Here is a 20,193-nt window from a genome sequence, read left to right as displayed (position 1 = left end):
TCCCCGCGCAGGACACCAAGCGGCAGAAGAAGACCCTGAAGAAGACCCGTAAGTTCATGGTGGACGGTGTGGAGGTCAGCGTCACCACGTCGAAGATCGTGACGGACCACGACACCAAAAACGAAGAGATGAGGTTCCTCAGGTATGGAGTTACGCTGTGGAATTATAGAGAAAAGCTGCATCACTGTGTAAATCCATTCATAAGTCAGTGTGTAAATCTATGCATAAATCAGTGTGTAAATGAGTGCATAAATCAGTGTGTAGTTCTATGCATAAATCAGTGTGTAAATGAGTGCATAAATCAGTGTGTAAATCTATGCATAAATCAGTGTGTAGATCTATGCATAAATCAGTGTGTAAATCTATGCATAAATCAGTGTGTAAATGGGTGCATAAAGCAGTGTGTAGACCTGTGCATAAATCAGTGTGTAAACGAGTGCGTACATCAGTGCGTACATGAGTGCGTAAATTTGTGTAAATCGGAGCGTAAATCAGTGTAAATGAGTGTGTAAATTTGTGCGTAAATGAGTGTGTAAATTTGTGCGTAAATCAGTGCATAAATCAGTGTGTAAATGAGTGCGTAAATCAGTGTGTAAATGAGTGCGTAAATCAGTGCCTAAATGAGTGTGTAAATCAGTGTGTAAATTTGTGCATAAATGAGTGTGTAAATCAGTGTGTAAATGAGTGCGTAAATCAGTGCCTAAACGAGTGCGTAAATCAGTGCGTAAATCAGTGTGTAAGACGGTGCTGTTGGCGGCTGTGCTCTGGCAGGCGGCAGGAGCTGCGGGAGCTGAGGCTGTTGCAGCGGGAGGAGCAGAAAGCGCAGCAGCAGCTCAGCAACAAGCTGGAGCAGCAGAAGGAGCACATCTTCCGCCGCTTCGAGCAGGAGATGACGGTGAGTCCCCCTCCGCATCCTCGGAACTACATTTCCCATGAGCCTCCGCTCTTACCCCGTGTGTTTATGCCATATTTGTAGAGCAGGAATTTCCTCATTTTGTGGCAGACTTGCCAGAAATGCATTTACAAACTGTCTGCTGTGATGTCGGCGTTATTCCTATTAAAAATGCCCTTATTACAGATCCAGTGGCTTGTAGATAGCTCCCTGTTGAAAGGGCCTTTCCCACTCCTAACTGAATAACGTGGATTTAAAAAGTACAGAAGTATACCTATTGGTTATGAAGCCATAAACTTGACGGCTGTGCCTTCCCATGAACCCCTCAGGGTAAGAAGCGGCAGTACGACCAGGAGGTGGAGAACCTGGAGAAGCAGCAGAAGCAGACCATCGAGCGGCTGGAGCAGGAGCACACCAGCCGGCTGCGGGACGAGGCCAAGCGCATCAAGGCCGAGCAGGACAAGGAGCTGTCCAAGTTCCAGAGCGTGATGAAGAACCGCCGGAAAGAGGTGGGGAACCGCCTAACGGAGCTGTGGGACACGCCCAACACTGCTGCAGGACACGCCCACACTGCTGTAGGACACGCCCAACACTGCTGCAGGACACGCCCACACTGCTGTAGGACACGCCCACACTGCCATAGGACACGCCCAACACTGCTACAGGACACGCCCACACTGCTACAGGGCACGCCCTCACTGCTGCAGGACACGCCCACACTGCTGTAGGACACGCCCACACTGCCATAGGACACGCCCAACACTGCTGCAGGACACGCCCAACACTGCTGCAGGACACGCCCACATGCTGTATGACACGCCCACACTGCCGTAGGGCACGCCCACACTGCTGTATGACACACCCACACTACTGTAAGACACGCCCACACTGCTGTATGACACACCCACATTGCCGTAGGGCACGCCCACACTGCTGTATGACACACCCACACTGATGTAAGACACGCCCACACTGCCATAGGGCACGCCCAACACTGCTGTATGACACACCCACACTGCTGTAAGACACGCCCACACTGCCGTAGGGCACGCCCACACTGCTGTAAGACACGCCCACACTGCTGTATGACACACCCACACTGCCGTAGGGCACGCTGGTTGTTGCCATATTGATGGGTCTCAGGCTGCTGTAATCTCTGCTTTCTGGTGCTGGCTCTCTTAATTCCTCATTATCACCGCTGCCTCAGTGCCACACCTCTCCCTGCCTCGCTGTTATCCGATCGCTAAGCACTCTGGGTGGTAATACAGCTGAAGGTGTAAAAGAGGTGACCGCTCGCCCTCAGATCCAGGGGCCTGGCTGTTCCGCAGCTGTTCATTGGCCGGTCTGAGACTTCATGAACCGCTGATGTAGGTGGAGCTTCCATATGCCTGCAGTCATTGGCTCATTTTCCTGTGTGGTGCATTACGATTGGTTCAGATCAGAGTCATTGCTGGTACATGACAGCCCCACATATTTTGGGGTTCATGAACGCTCTCCCTTACATCGTACAGTTTTAACCTGAAACTGACAGAAATATTGTGAAGTAGTATTTAGATGATGTTTTGAAGCGTCACTTCTGTCACTGCGTCATTTAATTAGTAAGATTTGTCCTAGTTTCTGCTGTTGCTTCTCATATGGACTGCTGTACCTTACTTAGGTTTTCGGGCGCAAACTGGTTTGAGGGTGTTTCTGGGGAGACTGAGCAGCCGTGTGTCCTCGGCTGTGATGCATGCTCTTCAGTTCCTCCGCACCGTTGAGATTTTAACAGGACGTATGAGTGGCGGCATGTGTGTGTCCTGTTCAGTTGCATTAGCCTCAAGATAATATTGGGGTTGTATCAGCATCGGCCAATAAACTTGCAGCTCCTTTCTCTGTACGGGCCAATGAGTTGAGATTACGGCTGCTATGGTAACGCTGCAAGCGTGCGCCAGAGAGGTGAAAGATGCTGTCAATTAAGTGAAAATATCTTGTTCAGAAAGTTTCATAGTCATCTGAACCTCTTTATATATTTTTTTATTTTTAAGCTTTACTGGCATTTTTCCTTCATCGGCGAATATCTGTTCTCATCTGCTTCTATTAATATGGAAACTGGTTTGCAGTTTGCATGTGTGCTATAATATAAAACATCAGCCACTACGGCTAGACTACTGCTACATACCTGTTTTTGATATCGATCCCAGAATGCCTTGCGTTCCTAACTGGCTTGCAGTGTGGAAACACGGGAAGCAGAGTAATCTGCTCTTGCCTGGTTGTGTGATTCAGGAACACCTACATGTTCTGGGGTGGTGTGGAGCAAGGTTTCTCTGATACAAGCGGTACCATTACACACAGGCCTATTATAATAAATGCATGGCTTTCGCTCGGGATTGGCTGGACTGTCTGCTAATCTAAAATGAATATGGCAACAACAGTGAGTGACAGCTCTTGTTATTAGCATTATGCAGCTAGATATTTGTTTTTGTCAGGAGAATTTGTCAAATGTTCTGTGTTTATTTGTTTATGTAAAATAAAAATCCTAGCACTGTTATGCTAGTGCAGTTAGCTTATGCAGATAAGTATTTGTATAACACTGTCTAATAGTCATACTTGCTGTTTTTGATGCTGTAGTTCTTGTGTAATGTGCTGTATTTCATGTGCATGTGTGGTAACGGGAACTCGTACGGTGTGTGGGGGTGTGCGATCTGGTTATGGTGGTGGGATGGTATGGAAAGCCAGAAGGGTCATATTTCTCCTGGTTTTCCCTGGAATCTTAATTCTAAAAATACATCGCCTGCCATTGTAACATAATCGAGTGGTGTTTATTTTCGCGTGGTGGCGTTTTGTTAACGGCGGATGACGTATTTTAGGAATTGAGACACCAGGGAAAACCAGGCGAATTGTGACCCTCTTGGCTTTCCATAGGATGGTGCTGTCAGCTCTTCAAGACTTGGGTTCATCTGGCAAAAAACCTTACCGTGATTGAAGGCTTATCTCCCCTCCCTGCCTCTCCCGTCCTCTCTGTAGTCAGGTGCACGCTGACATATCATTGGACAGCACGACCCAACGAATCACGTGCCAGGATTTGAATTGCGATAATAAATCTGTTGTAAATCTGCACTGGCAAAGGCATCTCAGCTAAGTTGGGATGCCGGCCGCTGGAACAGGAGAAACTGCAGCCGTCTGCACTCCTGTGCACAGTGGAGAGTGTCACTGTGCACCCGCAACCGTTCACAAGAGCGCTTTGGACTCCTCCTCCAAAGAGCTGGGGCTGTAGGACTGGCTTTGGCGTTAACAGGTTAACATCTTCCCTTCCGCGACTCTACGGTCGAAACCCTAACGCTGACTAAGCTCTTCCCGGGAATCGGTTGCTCCCTTCATTTCCGGAACTTTCCTCCTCTTCCTCCCGGGATCTTTCCTTCCAGAGGTGATCGGGGTTTGATTCTGCGGCGGTGATCGGACGCTTTTCTGTCTCTGCGGCGCTGTTTCGGGGAGTAACGGCACTGAGCCGCGTAACCGGGCTGCTCTGCGCTTTTGCGTCTAACATGGCCGCCGTGACGGACGCCCGCGAGGCTCTTTCCCACGGTCTGCGTGCTCACGCTGTAGGTGAAGCAGGAAGTGAGCCAGTCGCCCAAACACATGAGGAGAGATCTCATGAAACGGATAAAGGAAGACCTGTCAGTCCAGCAGCACGAAGAGGTAAAGCCCTGCCTTTCCCAGCCTCCTTAACTACGCTCTTCTACGCTCAATTACGCTCTTCTCCAGCTCAACTATGCTCTTCTCCTGCTCAACTACGCTCTTCTACGCTCAACCACGCTCTTCTCCCACTCAACTACGCTCTTATCCAGCTTAAATCTGCTCTTCTCCAGCTCAACTACGCTCTTCTCCAGCTCAACTACGCTCTTCTCCAGCTCAGCTACGCTCTTATTAAGCTCAGCCACGCTCCTCTACACTCAACTACGCTGTTCTCCAGCTCAGCTACGTTCTTCTCCAACTCAACTACGCTCTTCTCCTGCATAACTACGCTCTTCTCCTGCTCAACTACTCTCTTCTCCAGCTCAACTACGCTCTTCTCCAGCTCAGCTACGCTCTTATTAAGCTCAGCCACGCTCCTCTACACTCAACTACGCTGTTCTCCAGCTCAGCTACGTTCTTCTCCAACTCAACTACGCTCTTCTCCTGCATAACTACGCTCTTCTCCTGCTCAACTACTCTCTTCTCCAGCTCAACTACGCTCTTCTCCAGCTCAGCTACGCTCTTATTAAGCTCAGCCACGCTCCTCTACACTCAACTACGCTGTTCTCCAGCTCAGCTACGTTCTTCTCCAACTCAACTACGCTCTTCTCCTGCATAACTACGCTCTTCTCCTGCTCAACTACTCTCTTCTCCCGCTCATCTACGCTCTTCTCCAACAAAACTACGCTCCTCTCCCGCTCATCTACGCTCTTCTCCCCTTCCAAGAGTCCCCTCATTTCACACGCGTTCATCTGTCTGCACGTTCTTAAATGAGCTTAACGAACCTCGGCAGGGGTCCCCGGAGGTGTAATATCGCATATTGCGCTGGTAGGTCAGGGGCCGGCCTATCGGTCGGCAGGCCGGTTACTAACTGCACCGCACGCCTGCACGTTTACCGCCGCGTGGAAAGACTGACACCTGATAACCGCGACGCTAACCGAGCGAGTAGACCCCGAAGAGCTCCTGACCGGAACCTTCCCGCGCTTCTGTCCCAGCATTCCCGGCTCCCCATCCCACCTCCAGTCCCCAGGTGTATGTGGTGCTGTGTGGAGGGGTGGGAGCGGGCGAGGGGGGGGTGGTCCTGGTTTGGTTTTCAGCACGGTGCTGATTTCGGGGAGTCCCGTCTCTTCTGACCCGCAGGCCGTGGCCCAGGTTATGGTACAGTCTTTTCAGGTGTCCTCGTGCACTCTCTTCAACGCTCAGATGCAGGATGTAAGTGGCACCCTTCCCTCTTCCCTCCCCCCTCACTCCCTCTCTCCCTCCCTCTCTCTCTCTCTCCCTCCCTCTCTCAGGGCTCACATGTGCTCTTCTCTGGTTCAGCACTGAATGTGTGCAAAAAAAAAAAAGTTTCACTATGTGTGGGCTAAGTGGAAAACCAAAGATGCAGGACTAGAATGTCCATCAATTTTATTCATTTTTATTGCTGCTGCTTCTTATTATTTATTTTTGCCACACTAAACTGGCTTGGGTCAAAAAAAGTTACTCTTACGCCAATAAATAGATTTTTTGAAGTGACTAGAAGCGATTGTTGGGATGAAGGAGTGCATCATTTTAGTGTCTCTGATATTCCTGTCCTGTCCCCTGACTAAAGCTCTGATGAAGGCATTTTTGCCTGCTGGTTATATTAAAACTGGAGCGCAAAAGTTGGAGAGTCAGATAGTCAGATAAATCATCTTGAGTGGTGATGCCGAGATCTGCCTCAGCAATGCTGCCCAAATCAGCCCCAGCAGTGCTGCCCAAATTAGTCCCAGCAATGGCAAGCGCTAAAAATGAAGATGGCACATGTGAGCAAAGCCGTGTTGTTTTGGAGTGCTGTCACTGGTTGTTGCAGTGGCCTTTTCTGAGTGTTTCCTCCTAAAAAATGTTTGAATATTTTCTACAAACGTTTCTTCAGTCGCACCGATCTCTGTCCCACTGGCTCGACGTTCAGCTGAAAGTTGACGATGGATTATAATTAAGAATGGGAGTCCTTGGGACTCATTTTGAGTTCAGCCTTTGACTTGATCGGCTTGGCTTTTTTCTCACTATCTTTGGTCGTGTGAAATCCAGAACATGCTCTACAGAATGCAGCCATGACAATATCAAATGACATTTGTGTCATTAAGTCTGAATGCTAAAATTAGGCGAGTTTTACTGTGGTAGCTCATGCATAATTTTGCTACGTTTAGCATCCAGCCACCCATGAAGCCACCATATGCATAACTGTGTGGGGTGTGCCTCGTGTGGTGTAGCCCGTAGAGCGCTTTCCATATGCTCATTGCGAACCGCGACGTCGACGGTTCGAGTCCGACCGCCGACCTTTGTCGCACGTCTCTCCCTCTCTCTCCTCCTAGTTCTTCCTGTCTCTCTACACTGATCTATCAAATAAAGCTGAAAAAGCACACAAAAAAACATGAGTCTGTGCGATACTATCACTTCTTTAAATGTAAGAGATTTACTCCAAGCTCGAGTCACTGAGTTATTGCCGTGATTCACTCTTTATGATAAAGTTCCTCTTTATTCACTTGCTCTTCAGCATAGCCACGTTTATTGTGAATGATATACCCACTGAGTCTGATTTTAACAGACCACATGCTTTTTTCACATTTAAATGTGAGTTCCTGAAGAAAAATATTATTATAGTTATTATTATGACTATTATTGATGTCAGAAATATAAAATAGTTTGATTTTAAAATATATAACATTCTATTTTATAATAAAAATAAAGTATTTTACAGTTTGATATAAAATATCCGGAAAACAAGATTCCTCAGCATTGACTAAAATTTAAAAAAAGCCTCAAAAGGTGGAGCAAATAAGACAACACAAACATACTCTGCTTGTGGATTTGGGTGGGTAAGAAAAGTCTAATATTTAAATAATCATGTTTAACAACTGAAGGAAGAGAGTGAATGTAGTGAGTTTCAATATTGTGAGTTCCGGTTCTATTCTACGATGAGCTACTCTTAAAATATATTTTAAAACTGTTAGCCTAAAGTTCCTTACTGCCTCTCCTCGTTCATCATGAACTGAGTGTCTTTTTGGTTTCTGAATGCAGTCATTTGTCTGGCCTGTTTGTGATGATGTTTGGCTTGTTATTGGGAGAACTTGTGTGTTTTTGGCTTGCTGTTCTGGTAGGCTCTAGTGCAATGAGTATTTCAGGAGAGGGTGCTAACATCTTTGTTCTGTCCGTCCGTCCGTCCATCCTCAGGAGCAGGAGTTTCTGCAGAAGCAGCAGCAGGAGCTGGACAGTGCTCTGAAGAAGATCATCCAGCAGCATAAGCACGAGATCGCCACCATTGAACGCGACTGCCTCAACCACAAACAGCAGCTGCTCAGAGGTCAGAGGTCAAATGCAGCTCACCAGGATGTTCAATGGCTTATGGTTTTCTGAAATGCCATCCTTCATGCCTGATTTATACTTTGTCACACAACCCCTTTGACAAGTGTCGCATGACAATAAATTTTAACACTTTTTTTCAGTGTCATGCACCTCTAAAATTTTGTTATGTCGCAGAACTTACATACTTTGTCACATAGTGTTGATTGGACAGCCAGATGGAACATCACAATTCATTGTCATGGATACGTAATTACTTTCGGTTTATCTGAGTGACAGACCACCTTCTTTTTCTCATTTGCATCGTTTTTTAAAAAGTAGATATTAAATTTATTTCTCCCGTGTTTCTCTGTAATTTCACTGGGCGCCGCAACGTTTTCACACACACAAACATCAGCGGTTTGGCGCCTCGTTACCATAGAGACAACAGAACCCTCTCCACAGCCCTTCGCCGAAGTATGAATGCAAAATGTCGTGCGACACTTTCGTTTTTGTCGTGCAACACTTGTCTCACATTGAAACGTGTTAAACCGCTTTGTGGATATGAATTAAATAATAGTTACAGTAGGTTTTTTTTTCCAAAATTGTATGTGTTCTTGATAATGTAGTAGATATTTCTTAATTCTCTTCTCCTCACTAGTTCAGTATTTGTCTTAAATTATTTAATATAACACGTAATATTTAATAATTTACCATGTATTTGATTACACAACTTTATTATCACATTTGTTTGATATATTGTTGTAATATATTACGTATATGTATGCTTGTGCATGTCTGTGTTCGTGTGTGTGCGTGTGCATGTGTGTGTGTGTGTGTGTGTGTGTGTGCCTGTGTGCACGAATGTGTGTGTTTATGTGTGTGTGTGTGTGTGTGTGTGCATGGGTGCGTGCACGTTTGTGTGTGTGTATGTGCGTGTATGCGTGTCCACATGTATGTGTTCTGTCTCTCCAGCCCGTGAAGCAGCCATGTGGGAGCTGGAAGAGCGCCACCTACAGGAGAAGCACCAGCTGCTCAAGCAGCAGCTGAAGGATCAGTACTTCATGCAGAGGCACCAGCTGCTGAAGAGACACGAGAAGGTGAGCCAGAGGAACTGCTGTGTATATATGACCCTGCTGTATGGAGAATATAATGAGGAAGTACAGCCCTGCTTTATAGAGAATAAAATGAGGATATACAGCCCTGCTTTATAGAGAACATAATGGGCAGAATTCAGCAGTGGTATCACCTTGTAGAAAAGAGAGAAGCTCCACCTATCATGAACCAGACTGTTAAAAACCAATAGAAAAACTTCAATGTCACTGGGTGGACGCTTTCTGGCTGCGCTTCCCCAGTCTCTGTGGGAATGGCCAGGAAGTGGTGAGAAGTACAGGTGGGCTGTAGGAAGTGAGTTGGGTCTTCCTTCCTGTCGCGCGCAGGAAATGGAGCAGATGCAGAGGTACAACCAGCGACTGGTGGAGGAGATGAAGAACAGGCAGGCCCAGGAGAGAGGCCGCCTGCCCAAGATCCAGCGCGGCGAGGCCAAGACGCGCATGGCCATGTTCAAAAAGAGCCTGCGCATCACCTCCACGGGCACGCCCGAGCAGGACCGCGAGAAGATCAAACAGGTTGGCCGTCCTGCCTTTACTCTAGCGGCCACTAGAGGGCACGTTCAGTACAGCATGCATATATTACTCATTTTCAGAAAGCTTCTCTCCAGTAATGTTTGCCCAGGAAATGGGAGAGTCTGTTAATATGCTTCAGTGTGCTTTGCTGTGTTAATATGCCTCAGTGTGACTGGCTGTGTTAGTACGGCTCAGTGTGACTGGCTGTGTTAGTATGCCTCAGTGTGACTGGGTGAGTTAGTATGCCTCAGTGTGACTGGGTGTGTTAATATGCCTCAGTGTGACTGGCTGTGTTAGTACGCCTCCGTGTGACTGGGTGTGTTAATATGCCTCAGTGTGACTGGCTGTGTTAGTACGCCTCAGTGTGACTGGATGAGTTAGTATGCCTCAGTGCGACTGGGTGAGTTAATATGCCTCATTGTGACTGGGTGTGTTAATATGCCTCAGTGTGACTGGCTGTGTTAGTACGCCTCAGTGTGACTGGGTGTGTTAATATGCCTCAGTGTGACTGGGTGTGTTAATATGCCTCAGTGTGACTGGCTGTGTTAGTATGCCTCAATGTGACTGGGTGTGTTAATATGCCTCAGTGTGACTGGGTGTGTTAGTATGCCTCAGTGTGACTGGGTGTGTTAATATGCCTCAGTGTGACTGGCTTTGTTAGTATGCCTCAGTGTGACTGGCTGTGTTAGTATGCCTCAGTGTGACTGGCTGTGTTAGTATGCCTCAGTGTGACTGGCTGTGTTAGTATGCCTCAGTGTGACTGGCTGTGTTAGTATGCCTCAGTGTGACTGGGTGTGTTAATATGCCTCAGTGTGACTGGCTGTGTTAGTATGCCTCAGTGTGACTGGCTGTGTTAGTATGCCTCAGTGTGACTGGCTGTGTTAGTATGCCCCAGTGTGACTGGGTGTGTTAATATGCCTCAGTGTGACTGGCTGTGTTAGTATGCCTCAGTGTGACTGGGTGTGTTAGTATGCCTCAGTGTGACTGGGTGTGTTAGTATGCCTCAGTGTGACTGGCTGTGTTAGTACGCTTCAGTGTGACTGGGTGTGTTAATATAACTCAGTGTGACTGGGTGTGTTAGTATGTCTCAGTGTGGCTGGGTGTGTTAGTACGCCTCAGTGTGACTGGGTGTGTTAATATGCCTCAGTGTGACTGGCTGTGTTAATATGCCTCAGTGTGACTGGGTGTGTTAGTATGCCTCAGTGTGACTGGGTGTGTTAATATGCCTCAGTGTGACTGGCTGTGTTAGTATGCCTCAGTGTGACTGGGTGGGGTTGTTGTATTTGTGCACAGTTTGCGGTGCAGGAGGAGAAGAGGCAGAAAAATGAGAGGCTTCACCAGCATCAGAAACATGAGAACCAGATGAGAGATCTGCAGCTGCAGTGTGACGCCAACGCCAGGGAGCTGCAGCAGCTACAGGTACAGAGCACTGTCTGTGTGTGTAAGAGCAAGTGTGTGAGAGAAAGTGTGTGCAAGAGAGCAAGTGTAGGAAACTGGTTTAATGCTGTTTATGGTCTGGTCACAGAATGAGAAGTGCCACCTCCTGATCGAGCACGAGACGCAGAAGCTGAAGGAGCTGGACGAGGAGCACAGCCAGGAGCTGAAGGAGTGGAGGGACAAGCTCCGCCCCCGGAAGAAGGTGAGAGATCCAGGGACCCCGCACAGGGCATTCACTCAGGACTAAAAGCACAGGGCATTCACTCAGGACTAAAAGCACAGGGCATTCACTCAGGACTAAAGGCACAGGGCATTCACTCAGGACTAAAAGCACAGGGCATTCACTCAGGACTAAAGGCACAGGGCATTCACTCAGGACTAAAAGCACAGGGCATTCACTCAGGACTAAAAGCACAGGGCATTCACTCAGGACTAAAAGCACAGGGCATTCACTCAGGACTAAAGACACAGGGCATTCACTCAGAACTAAAGGCACAGGGCATTCACTCAGGACTAAAGACACAGGGCATTCACTCAGGACTAAAGGCACAGGGCATTCACTCAGGACTAAAAGCACAGGGCATTCACTCAGGACTAAAGACACAGGGCATTCACTCAGGACTAAAGGCACAGGGCATTCACTCAGGACTAAAGGCACAGGGCATTCACTCAGAACTAAAGGCACAGGGCATTCACTCAGGACTAAAGACACAGGGCATTTACTCAGGACTAAAGACACAGGGCATTCACTCAGGACTAAAGGCACAGGGCATTCACTCAGGACTAAAGACACAGGGCATTCACTCAGGACTAAAGACACAGGGCATTCACTCAGGACTAAAGGCACTATTTCATTTTAAAAATATTCAGGGCATCACAAATTGCTGACCCTAAATAAGCATATGTAGGAAAACATGGGTAGCATTGTTTTGGAACATCCTTTGTTTATTTTGTTTGTAACATAATGATAGAAGTGTAATTATAACTTGAACTCATTTTGATATTGCTAGTTTTGGGCATGTGTTTTTATGAAGGTATACTGTGTGTCAGTAACTTTGCTTGTTGATGAGGTCGTGTTACAGTGAGATGTAATCCTGTCGTTGGGGTCTCTGCAGGCCCTGGAGGAGGAGTTCGCGCGGAAGCTTCAGGAACAGGAAGTGTTCTTCAAGATGAGCGGGGAGTCGGAGTGCCTTAACCCCTCCGCCCAGAGCCGCGTCTCCAAATTCTACCCTGTGCCCAGCGTGCACTCGTCCGGCTCGTAACGCGGCCGGACCGGGACAGGCGTGCTGGGACGCGCTGTGGACTCCCGAAAATAACGCCCCGCCTTCCGCCTCCTTGCCGGGGACAATCGCAGCGCCCGCCATTCTGCTAACCGGGCGAATCGGGCGGGCCGCATTTTATACGGAATGAAGTTACTGAAGCCTCACTGTTGCCTTGCTTTTCTCTCTGTGTGTAATCCTCTGTACCCTGCTTCAGTCTGAAAGCAAATATCCAGCTTCAGCGAGTAGTAGTGTTTCCGTTCTTTCCCTGCTTGTTTCTGGGACGGTGTTTCCAAACGTATTCACCTGCAGTTTTGTGTTAAAGCTTTCACAGCAGCTCAAGTGTTAAAATGATTTTTTAGGATTGACAGACTGTACTTTAGATGTCTCCTCCATAAGGAACCCAGTGCCTAAAATTTAAAGGATTCCATGATTCAGCTTTTTTACACAAGCTTGCTCCAAGTCCACTGCTGCTCAGATTCCCCCCGATTTATTTGCACTAAAAGCGGTTGGAATTTGTACAAATGGCATACAATTTTATATTTAACATACGGTGGTGCTTGAATGAATTCTGAGGCAGTTGAATGCCATATATCTGCTTCAGCACAGTAGAATGTACCTTTGGTGAACTATGAAGTGCACATTTATAAGATGAGTCTTGAGGTCAGGATTTATTTTATAAGCATTTAATAATCATTCTCAAATAAAGGATAGAACTCTCCTGAGAGATTATTGAACGAGTTAAAAGAATGCTGCATGGGTTTGAATATCACTGTCTATGGCTTTCCTCCAGTTTGTATCGGATATCATAACTGCTAATACTGTGTGTGCGCACATGCGTGTGTGCGTCTTTTTGTCATTCTTTAAGCTTTTGGTAGTGGTTATATCTTTTTTATACTTTGAAAGTTAACATAGTTTTTGTTGTTTTTTTAGAGTCTAGTTACTTTAAATTATCATTTCAGGCACAGGTTTTCTTTTGTGTTATGCAGTTGGACTTTTTAAATTGAGGTAATGACATAGGTAAGAATTTTATTAGGTTTTTGGAAATGAGACAAACACACACGCATACACACACAACTGTTAATATCAAGGAATGTATTTCTGTAGTCATATCGTGCACTGTTGCTGTTAGGTGAACTGAGAATATGCAGTATTTATCTCAGCTAGGGGCGAAACACAACCCGGTCATGTTTAAACTCTTTATTCAGTTCATGTTACAATTTACAATATACACCTTTGAACCATATTTTTCCCTACCCCTACTCTATATTTTTAGACATTTCATTTCCAAATGTATTAAATCATACAGTGCATGATTTTCTGTTTGTTTCCCCCAGATTTATAGTCAGTTATTAACTCTTAATTTAATGAAATTATATCTGATCTTTCTCATGATTATCAATAGTTAGCCTTAAATTTCCTGAAATTGATTGACAGGTCTGCATCTGCATAGCTAAAATTATGTAATTGCCTCATGTGAATCTCTGTCACTTTGGACATTTTTGGTGGACCTGTTTGAGGAATTCTCTCCATGGAAATCTAACTTCAGTTGGATTCTGTAATTAAGGTTTAATTCTCAGATTCTGTCAGTGTAATGTAATTAACATTCTGGGTGTAATGTTCGTTAGCTCTTCGTTTCATATGGTAACAGTTGTGCAAAGGTTCTTATTTTCTGAGGTTTTTTCTGTGCGATAAGCTTTACTGGATTTGCAATGCTATAGTATTTTATTTTTTTTTTTTTTTTTTTTTTTTTTAAAATAGGAGTTTCCTGGCAAAAGTAAGCAGCCCATTTGTACATGACGTGCAATATATGTTGTCATGAACTGATCATGTCCCTGAATGGCCATGTTCATTTTTGCAGAGTCTTGCGGGTTGGAGTGAGTAGTCATGCACTACAGATCCCAGAGGTCTCTGTTTCCCACCAGTGAAATCCCGTTCATTAGTGCCCTTGCACATACAAGCGCATTGCAAGTCCTGCCATCGCAAAGGGTCGCATTTTAAACCGTATGGCATGTACTGGTGTGACTTTAGTTTGGCAACAATCTTCAGTGTGTTCAATACGAAGTGTTTCATTTGACACTAGTGTGCAAACTGTAAAAGTATGTAATTTGAATGTGTAAAATTAAAGAATTTTACCCTGGAGATCATATGCATTTTCAAGATCAGGTGATTTGTATTTAAAACACTTCCGTAGATTGCTATTACTGTACTGTAAATAAAACATTTATATTTACACAGAGTCTCTGCACTGGCTTAATGTACAATGATGATGTCATCACTTATACAGTTTCACTGAAAAGACCGAACCAGGCTTGTTGAACAAGGTCGCGTTTGGCTCTGCCCAGTCTGTGTATGTTTTTGCAGTCATGCACAAATTGTTGCAGTCATATCAGTACTGACCAGTAGCTTGAAATGATCTGTATTGGCCTGATGCTAAAATGATAGCCGGTATGCAGGCAGAACACTGGCTACATGCACCAGAATGGTGATGCATTTCATGGGCTGTTGATGCTGCATATTAAGTGGAAAAATGGCCTAATCATAGTTATCTGAACCTCTGAGTAGTTACTTTATATTTATCATTTTACCGGTCAAACTCACAAGCAAAGCTACAGCCATTCAGCAGTTCTTTCTATTCATACTCCGCTGAATACTGAAGGATTTAAAATATTTTGTTGTACAAATACACGTTACATTTTCCTTCATAATTTGATGTTTGTGCACACATGCTTCTTTCATGAACGGAAGCTTGGCTGTAATTTGCATTTGTGCTATGATGGAAAAGTGGAAGTCCTGGTGTTGGCCAGTATAGCCCTCTGAATATCAGTTAATGACATCTGCCCCAGAATGTCTCTGTTCTGCATCCTTTTTAACTTTGAACCGACCATGAAACGGTGACCCTCCAGCCAATGTACTCTCCTGGGGACAAACAGGCCAATGCTGGCTGTCAAGCTAACGTCAAAGCTGCATTGAAGTGAGAGGTAAAGGAGACAGTTTGATATTCTGTGAGTGTGCCAGAATGACTACTGTTGCCTTCAATAGCAATGCAAACTGCTCCACTCCAACAGAGACAAACCATCTAATCGCCTAACACTGAGCTGGAAATGTACAATATTTTAGAAATACTGTTCTGAAATGGAACTTGCGTAGGTTTTTTAAAAATATTAATTAATTGTACCTCCCTTAGGTTAAAAACGAGATGAGTAGAGCTAAGGGATTCAGTGAATCCATTCAGAGAACATCTGCGCTCAACGGTTTTCATTAAGATGAGGCTAAAAATTCAAACATTTCTTCAAAAAAAATCCCATTCCTTTAACCCAGTCCGATCCAAAAACCGTTCTATTAAACCAATCCTCTCAATAACATCCACTTCCAATTAAACCAGTCCTCTCAAAAACATCCACTTCCAATTAAACCAATCCTCTCAATAACATCCACTTCCAATTAAACCAGTCCTCTATAACATCCATTTCTCTGATGTCACAGACAGGATCAGTGTAGTAACCTGTTGTCCACGTCTCAAGGCCGGCTCACTATAGGACCACTGTACAGTGCAGGACTGAGCATGTGATCTTGGCCAAAAGGCCAAGAGGCGATTCAGACATTTCAGCATCTAGCTTTCATCAGTGAAATTGTCTCGTATGCTGATGGCAGTCTTATATTAACTAACTTCGCTCAAAAGCTGGTCACATGTACACTAATTAGAGAGCAATTACTAATCACAATATCTATTTTCCGTTTGTCTGTTAAGGAGTACTAAAGTGGCAGAAAATCCAAACATATCATACATATTAAATAGAAATTGATTGTGTCCTTATTTCTGCCCTGTATGGTAAACCCAGAGGTGCAATTCAGTAATTTTTTCAGAAAGCATCAACATTCAATATTTTCATTAATCTTAAATACTTAACTATAAGGTAATCACAGGTGTACTTTAGACAGGAACTACAGAATAGAGCCTCTGTTTTCAGGCAGGTTATTAATTAGTGCTTAACTCATGGCAAAAGAGTGAGAACACTGTTTATGAGCTCCTTAATAGTTAATCTCTAATTAAGCCTGTATACCTGTGGTGATGGTCATCGGCATCATTATGAAAGCAATAGTCTGAACTGCTTGAATCTTTTAGATTAAACACAACTGAAATGGTTGAGCGTTGGTCTTCTTTGGTTGCTGAATTTTTTTATTTTTTTTAAGATTTACAGACCTCTGTTTTTAACCCAAAGGGCACACATAATTCATATCTATACATAGCAGAATGTGTTACTTTGGATTTATTTTTAAAAGCCCACCCGTAAATGAAGGCTCTGGTTGGTAATTAGCTTGTACCCCTGTGCTGAGTTGGGTATGTAAGATTGCTGAAAAGGTTGAGTGCTGAACCTCTCTGGATGCTGTTACTGAATTATTACACGGCTCTATTTTAGGGTTGGAATAAGTGTGCAATCCATTTCTGTTTAAAATGTATGTTACTGTTTTTATTTGCTTCCATGAGTGAAGTGCTCATTAGCTGACCTGAAAACAGAGGCTCTGATTACCCACTAATTAGCTTGTACACCTGTGGTGATGCTGTAGAATAAGGCCAATATTGGCTTACAAGACCATTTCACTAACAAAGCCATTTTAGTAAGATAACATCAGCAAGTGAAACTTTTCTTTATCCGTTTGTTTGAAAAAGAAGTTACGCTTAGCAAATAAGTGGAAGTATATTAAGCATCTTTTGCTTAACTCCATACATGAAGATGAGCTGTTATATTAATGAATACATGCAAAAGCCTAGACTAGAGACTTCATTCATGCCAAAATAAGCAGAGATTTAAAAAACTGACATTTATTAAAAATACATTCCAATGTATAAATTTAATTCATCACAACAAGTAACTGGATTTCTCTACTGTATTTTCCAAAAGAAAATGTCTGTCCTTCATTAAAAATACATTTCAATTATTTTATTTAATTACAATAGTTTTCAATAATTTCACGTATACTCAAAAGGGGTTTTTGTTTATAAAAGACATTTTCGGTCATTTAAAAACATTTCATTTTTTGTCTACCACATAAAATATCAGGTATATTCCAGTTTTTTTCAGTAATTTGGCAACAATTTTACACCTAACAACAATTGACTTTAAAAATAGCAACTAATAATAATCCCATGAAGTGGAATAAACCCATTTCTAACCAGGTTTTGCATGCAGGAACAGGGCATAAAGAGCCTTTAATATTGTTTTGATGTCATATAAAAGACTTGAGTGACAGAATAATAAGAGAAAGGTGTTTTTGATGCCTGGAGTAATCACATGGTTCCACGTGCTGTACGAAACGAGTATTGTGCCTTATCCAGCCTGTGTTTTGTAGTTGCTCCAATGACCATGATACGCATTTTTGTACATCGCTTTGGATAAAAGTGTCTGCTAAATAAATGTAATGTAATGTAATGCAACATGCAGCATGATAGACAGTCATGGAATTCGGGCCAGAACTGCAGTTCTTACTGATGGAACAATTCCTGACAATTTAGAAAAATCTGAAAAAGTTTTTTTCTTTGACTAATGAACACCGACAAAGCAGTTTACACAGCTTGTGTTACATTGTGAGAACTATTTCTGTTCTGTCTCAACCGAGAAAAATAACAAGAACAATCCAGCAAGTAGACGTGGTACTTACAAGAGCCGTGTGTTTTGAAAAAAAAAACCCTTTATATGACATCAAAACAGTACTGAGAGCTTTGACTTAAACCTGTATTTACACACTTGTACATTTAAAAGCAAAAAAAAAGCAAAAAACAAACTGGATACAAAATAATACAAAAAAAAATCATCAAGTTAAGTGCATACGATATCTGTGACATCAGTCTATTACAAAAATGTTACCACACATTGTGTAATTTCCCATATTTCTAAACAACATGCATAAAGAAAGGCTGTGTCTGCCAGAGACTTAGATATCATGTAAAGGAAAAAAAAACCCTTGAAGTTAAATATTCCAAAATGTTAAAATATTATTTTGGTCAGGCAGTATCTGTAACAAAGTTTTTTTTTTGTTTTTTTTTATTTACGAACATTGTTTTAATTCATGTGATTAAATTACCATTTCTCGTTCCTGTTGTAAAACAATCATATTTTCCTTTTCACAAACCAGGAGGCTTCAGAACAGATACAAATCTTATGATTCTGCTTCCTTCGACTGGACCAAATAACGCAGAGAATATTATAAGCCAAAGCACACTGAAAATTCTGTATTAAAACATAAAAATCCCCAAATCTGCAGCTGAAAGTGTTGCGGGTAATTATCGTTTGCTCTGCGAGTAAGCCTTGCACTCAGGATAAACGTGCCTCTGTAACTCAAGACACAGCTACTGCATATATGGAATGATAGTTTGTAGAGCAAGACGGTGAGCTGGTCCCTGGCTAAAATGCCCGAAAGATGAAATCATACCCCCCCTTAAACACCAACACTCCTCCTCGTCCTCTCAACCACCGCCCGGTCACCTGAAAGGGGAGAAAAAAAACGGTTAGATTAACTTACTTTGGCTACGTTCACACTGCAGGCAAAAGTGGCCCAAATCAGATTTTTTTGCTCACATGTGACTCAGATCTGTTTTTTTCGTAAGTGTGAACAGGACAAATCACATGGAATCTGATCTTTTTAATTCTGATTCGGGCCACTTCCATATGTGGTCCTAAATCAGATACAGGTCTGATTTTTTGCAATGCGACCTCAGTCTGAACAGTCATATCGGAATTCATGTGACTTTACGTCACTCTAGATAGGGAGGGCAAAACGGAGCTTTAGAATGTCGCCAACAGTGTATACACAAGAGTTCGACAATGCATTTCTCACAGAAAAGGTCGTTTGTCGCATTTTTTTAGTTCATTACAGTGATGATAGAAGTGACAATAATTAAGTGGTACTGTGCTGTTAGCCTTTATTGATTGGTGTACAAGGTTAATGTGAAGTAACTAGCACAATCGGACAGCACTAACTCATAAAAATGTACTGTGAATGGTACTTGCTCAATCGAATGGTAAATGTGAAAAACATTTGATTATAGTCAGCGGCACCGAAATTTTCTGTCACATCCTCAATAAATGGCAAAAGTCCCAGTAGAAGATTGAATTAAATCTTTTAAAGTCATATATTCTCTGTGCGCTTGGCCACAGTGAGTGAAACTAGGCGATCTGAGTGTACAGTTGCTATGTAAATTTGGATGAAATCTGTTTCAGTGAAGCCATTCATGTCACGATCCCACCACTCCTGGCTCTGACTCCGCATCCACACACACCTCCGTACAGAAGTAGCAGCCATTGCTCCACAAATAATTAAAAATTTGGCTCTCTTTCTCCTCATCCTCGTTCTCATCTGCACACAAATTCGCTGGCTTCTACTGCACATCAACTTATAAATGAAACCGTAAATGCTGACTTCAGTGGCCTCCACTGTTTACTTCCGTACGACAGCGTGCTGTGTGTGACGTCTTTGTTATTGTTCTTTTGCGCATGCGGGTCAGTTCAGGACCGTGACCAGTTCACACTGGAATCTGATATTGGCCACATTTTAAAAATAATGTGAACAGCCAAACAAAAAAAGCGGATCTGAGCAATAAATCTGAATTGAGCAGTAAGGCTTGCAGTGTGAACGTAGCCAAAAAGGCGGTTTCGCTAACCGGTTTCACTCCCGAGGGCAAATTCCCACAGCACTGAGACAAGACACCGAGGTACATTTTTATAGTGTCTGTCAAACACATTTCTCCATACAAAACCTTATGAACTTTTAATATTACTTTTGATTTGATTCAGCATGGCAAAAGCGGATAAATCCAGACTATTTTGCATGTTTATGTCTTTAGACTGGAAGAAAAGTACAGTAGAACAAACCATAAACAGTCGTTTTCAATTACTACTTGGTCAAGCAATGATAATTGAGTAATTATTACACACATTTCCTAAGGACTATTGACCTGAAGACTCGTGCC

At 43.6% G+C, this 20,193-nt stretch overlaps 2 protein-coding genes across 4 annotated transcripts in view; one reads left to right on the top strand and one right to left on the bottom strand.

Annotated features, from left to right (window-relative positions):
- Positions 1-14,459, top strand: part of slka (STE20-like kinase a) — a 51,767-nt gene extending 37,308 nt beyond the window's left edge. Inside the window, exons 10-19 of one of the 3 annotated variants that reach the window (XM_035399982.1) lie at positions 12-142; positions 772-895; positions 1,222-1,401; positions 4,475-4,567; positions 7,796-7,925; positions 8,879-9,003; positions 9,343-9,531; positions 10,822-10,947; positions 11,054-11,167; positions 12,081-14,459. In XM_035399982.1, the coding sequence (XP_035255873.1) occupies positions 12-142; positions 772-895; positions 1,222-1,401; positions 4,475-4,567; positions 7,796-7,925; positions 8,879-9,003; positions 9,343-9,531; positions 10,822-10,947; positions 11,054-11,167; positions 12,081-12,227 (1,359 nt within the window). In that variant the 3' untranslated portion in view covers positions 12,228-14,459. Of the gene's footprint in view, positions 1-11; positions 143-771; positions 896-1,221; positions 1,402-4,474; positions 4,568-5,743; positions 5,930-7,795; positions 7,926-8,878; positions 9,004-9,342; positions 9,532-10,821; positions 10,948-11,053; positions 11,168-12,080 lie in introns of those variants that run through there. The other 2 variants (XM_035399983.1, XM_035399984.1) reach the window with 2 other exon arrangements.
- A 2,584-nt stretch (positions 14,460-17,043) lies between these two features.
- col17a1b (collagen, type XVII, alpha 1b) overlaps positions 17,044-20,193 on the bottom strand; it is a 41,495-nt gene continuing 38,345 nt past the window's right edge. The window contains exon 56 of the mRNA XM_035400989.1: positions 17,044-18,709. Within this exon, the coding sequence (XP_035256880.1) occupies positions 18,663-18,709 (47 nt within the window). The 3' untranslated portion in view covers positions 17,044-18,662. The remainder of the gene's footprint in view (positions 18,710-20,193) is intronic.

Source organism: Anguilla anguilla, chromosome 18 (assembly GCF_013347855.1).
Source record: "Anguilla anguilla isolate fAngAng1 chromosome 18, fAngAng1.pri, whole genome shotgun sequence".
Lineage (NCBI taxonomy): Eukaryota > Metazoa > Chordata > Actinopteri > Anguilliformes > Anguillidae > Anguilla > Anguilla anguilla.
Note: the sequence above shows the minus strand (reverse complement) of the source record. Positions and strands in the feature narration are given on the sequence as shown.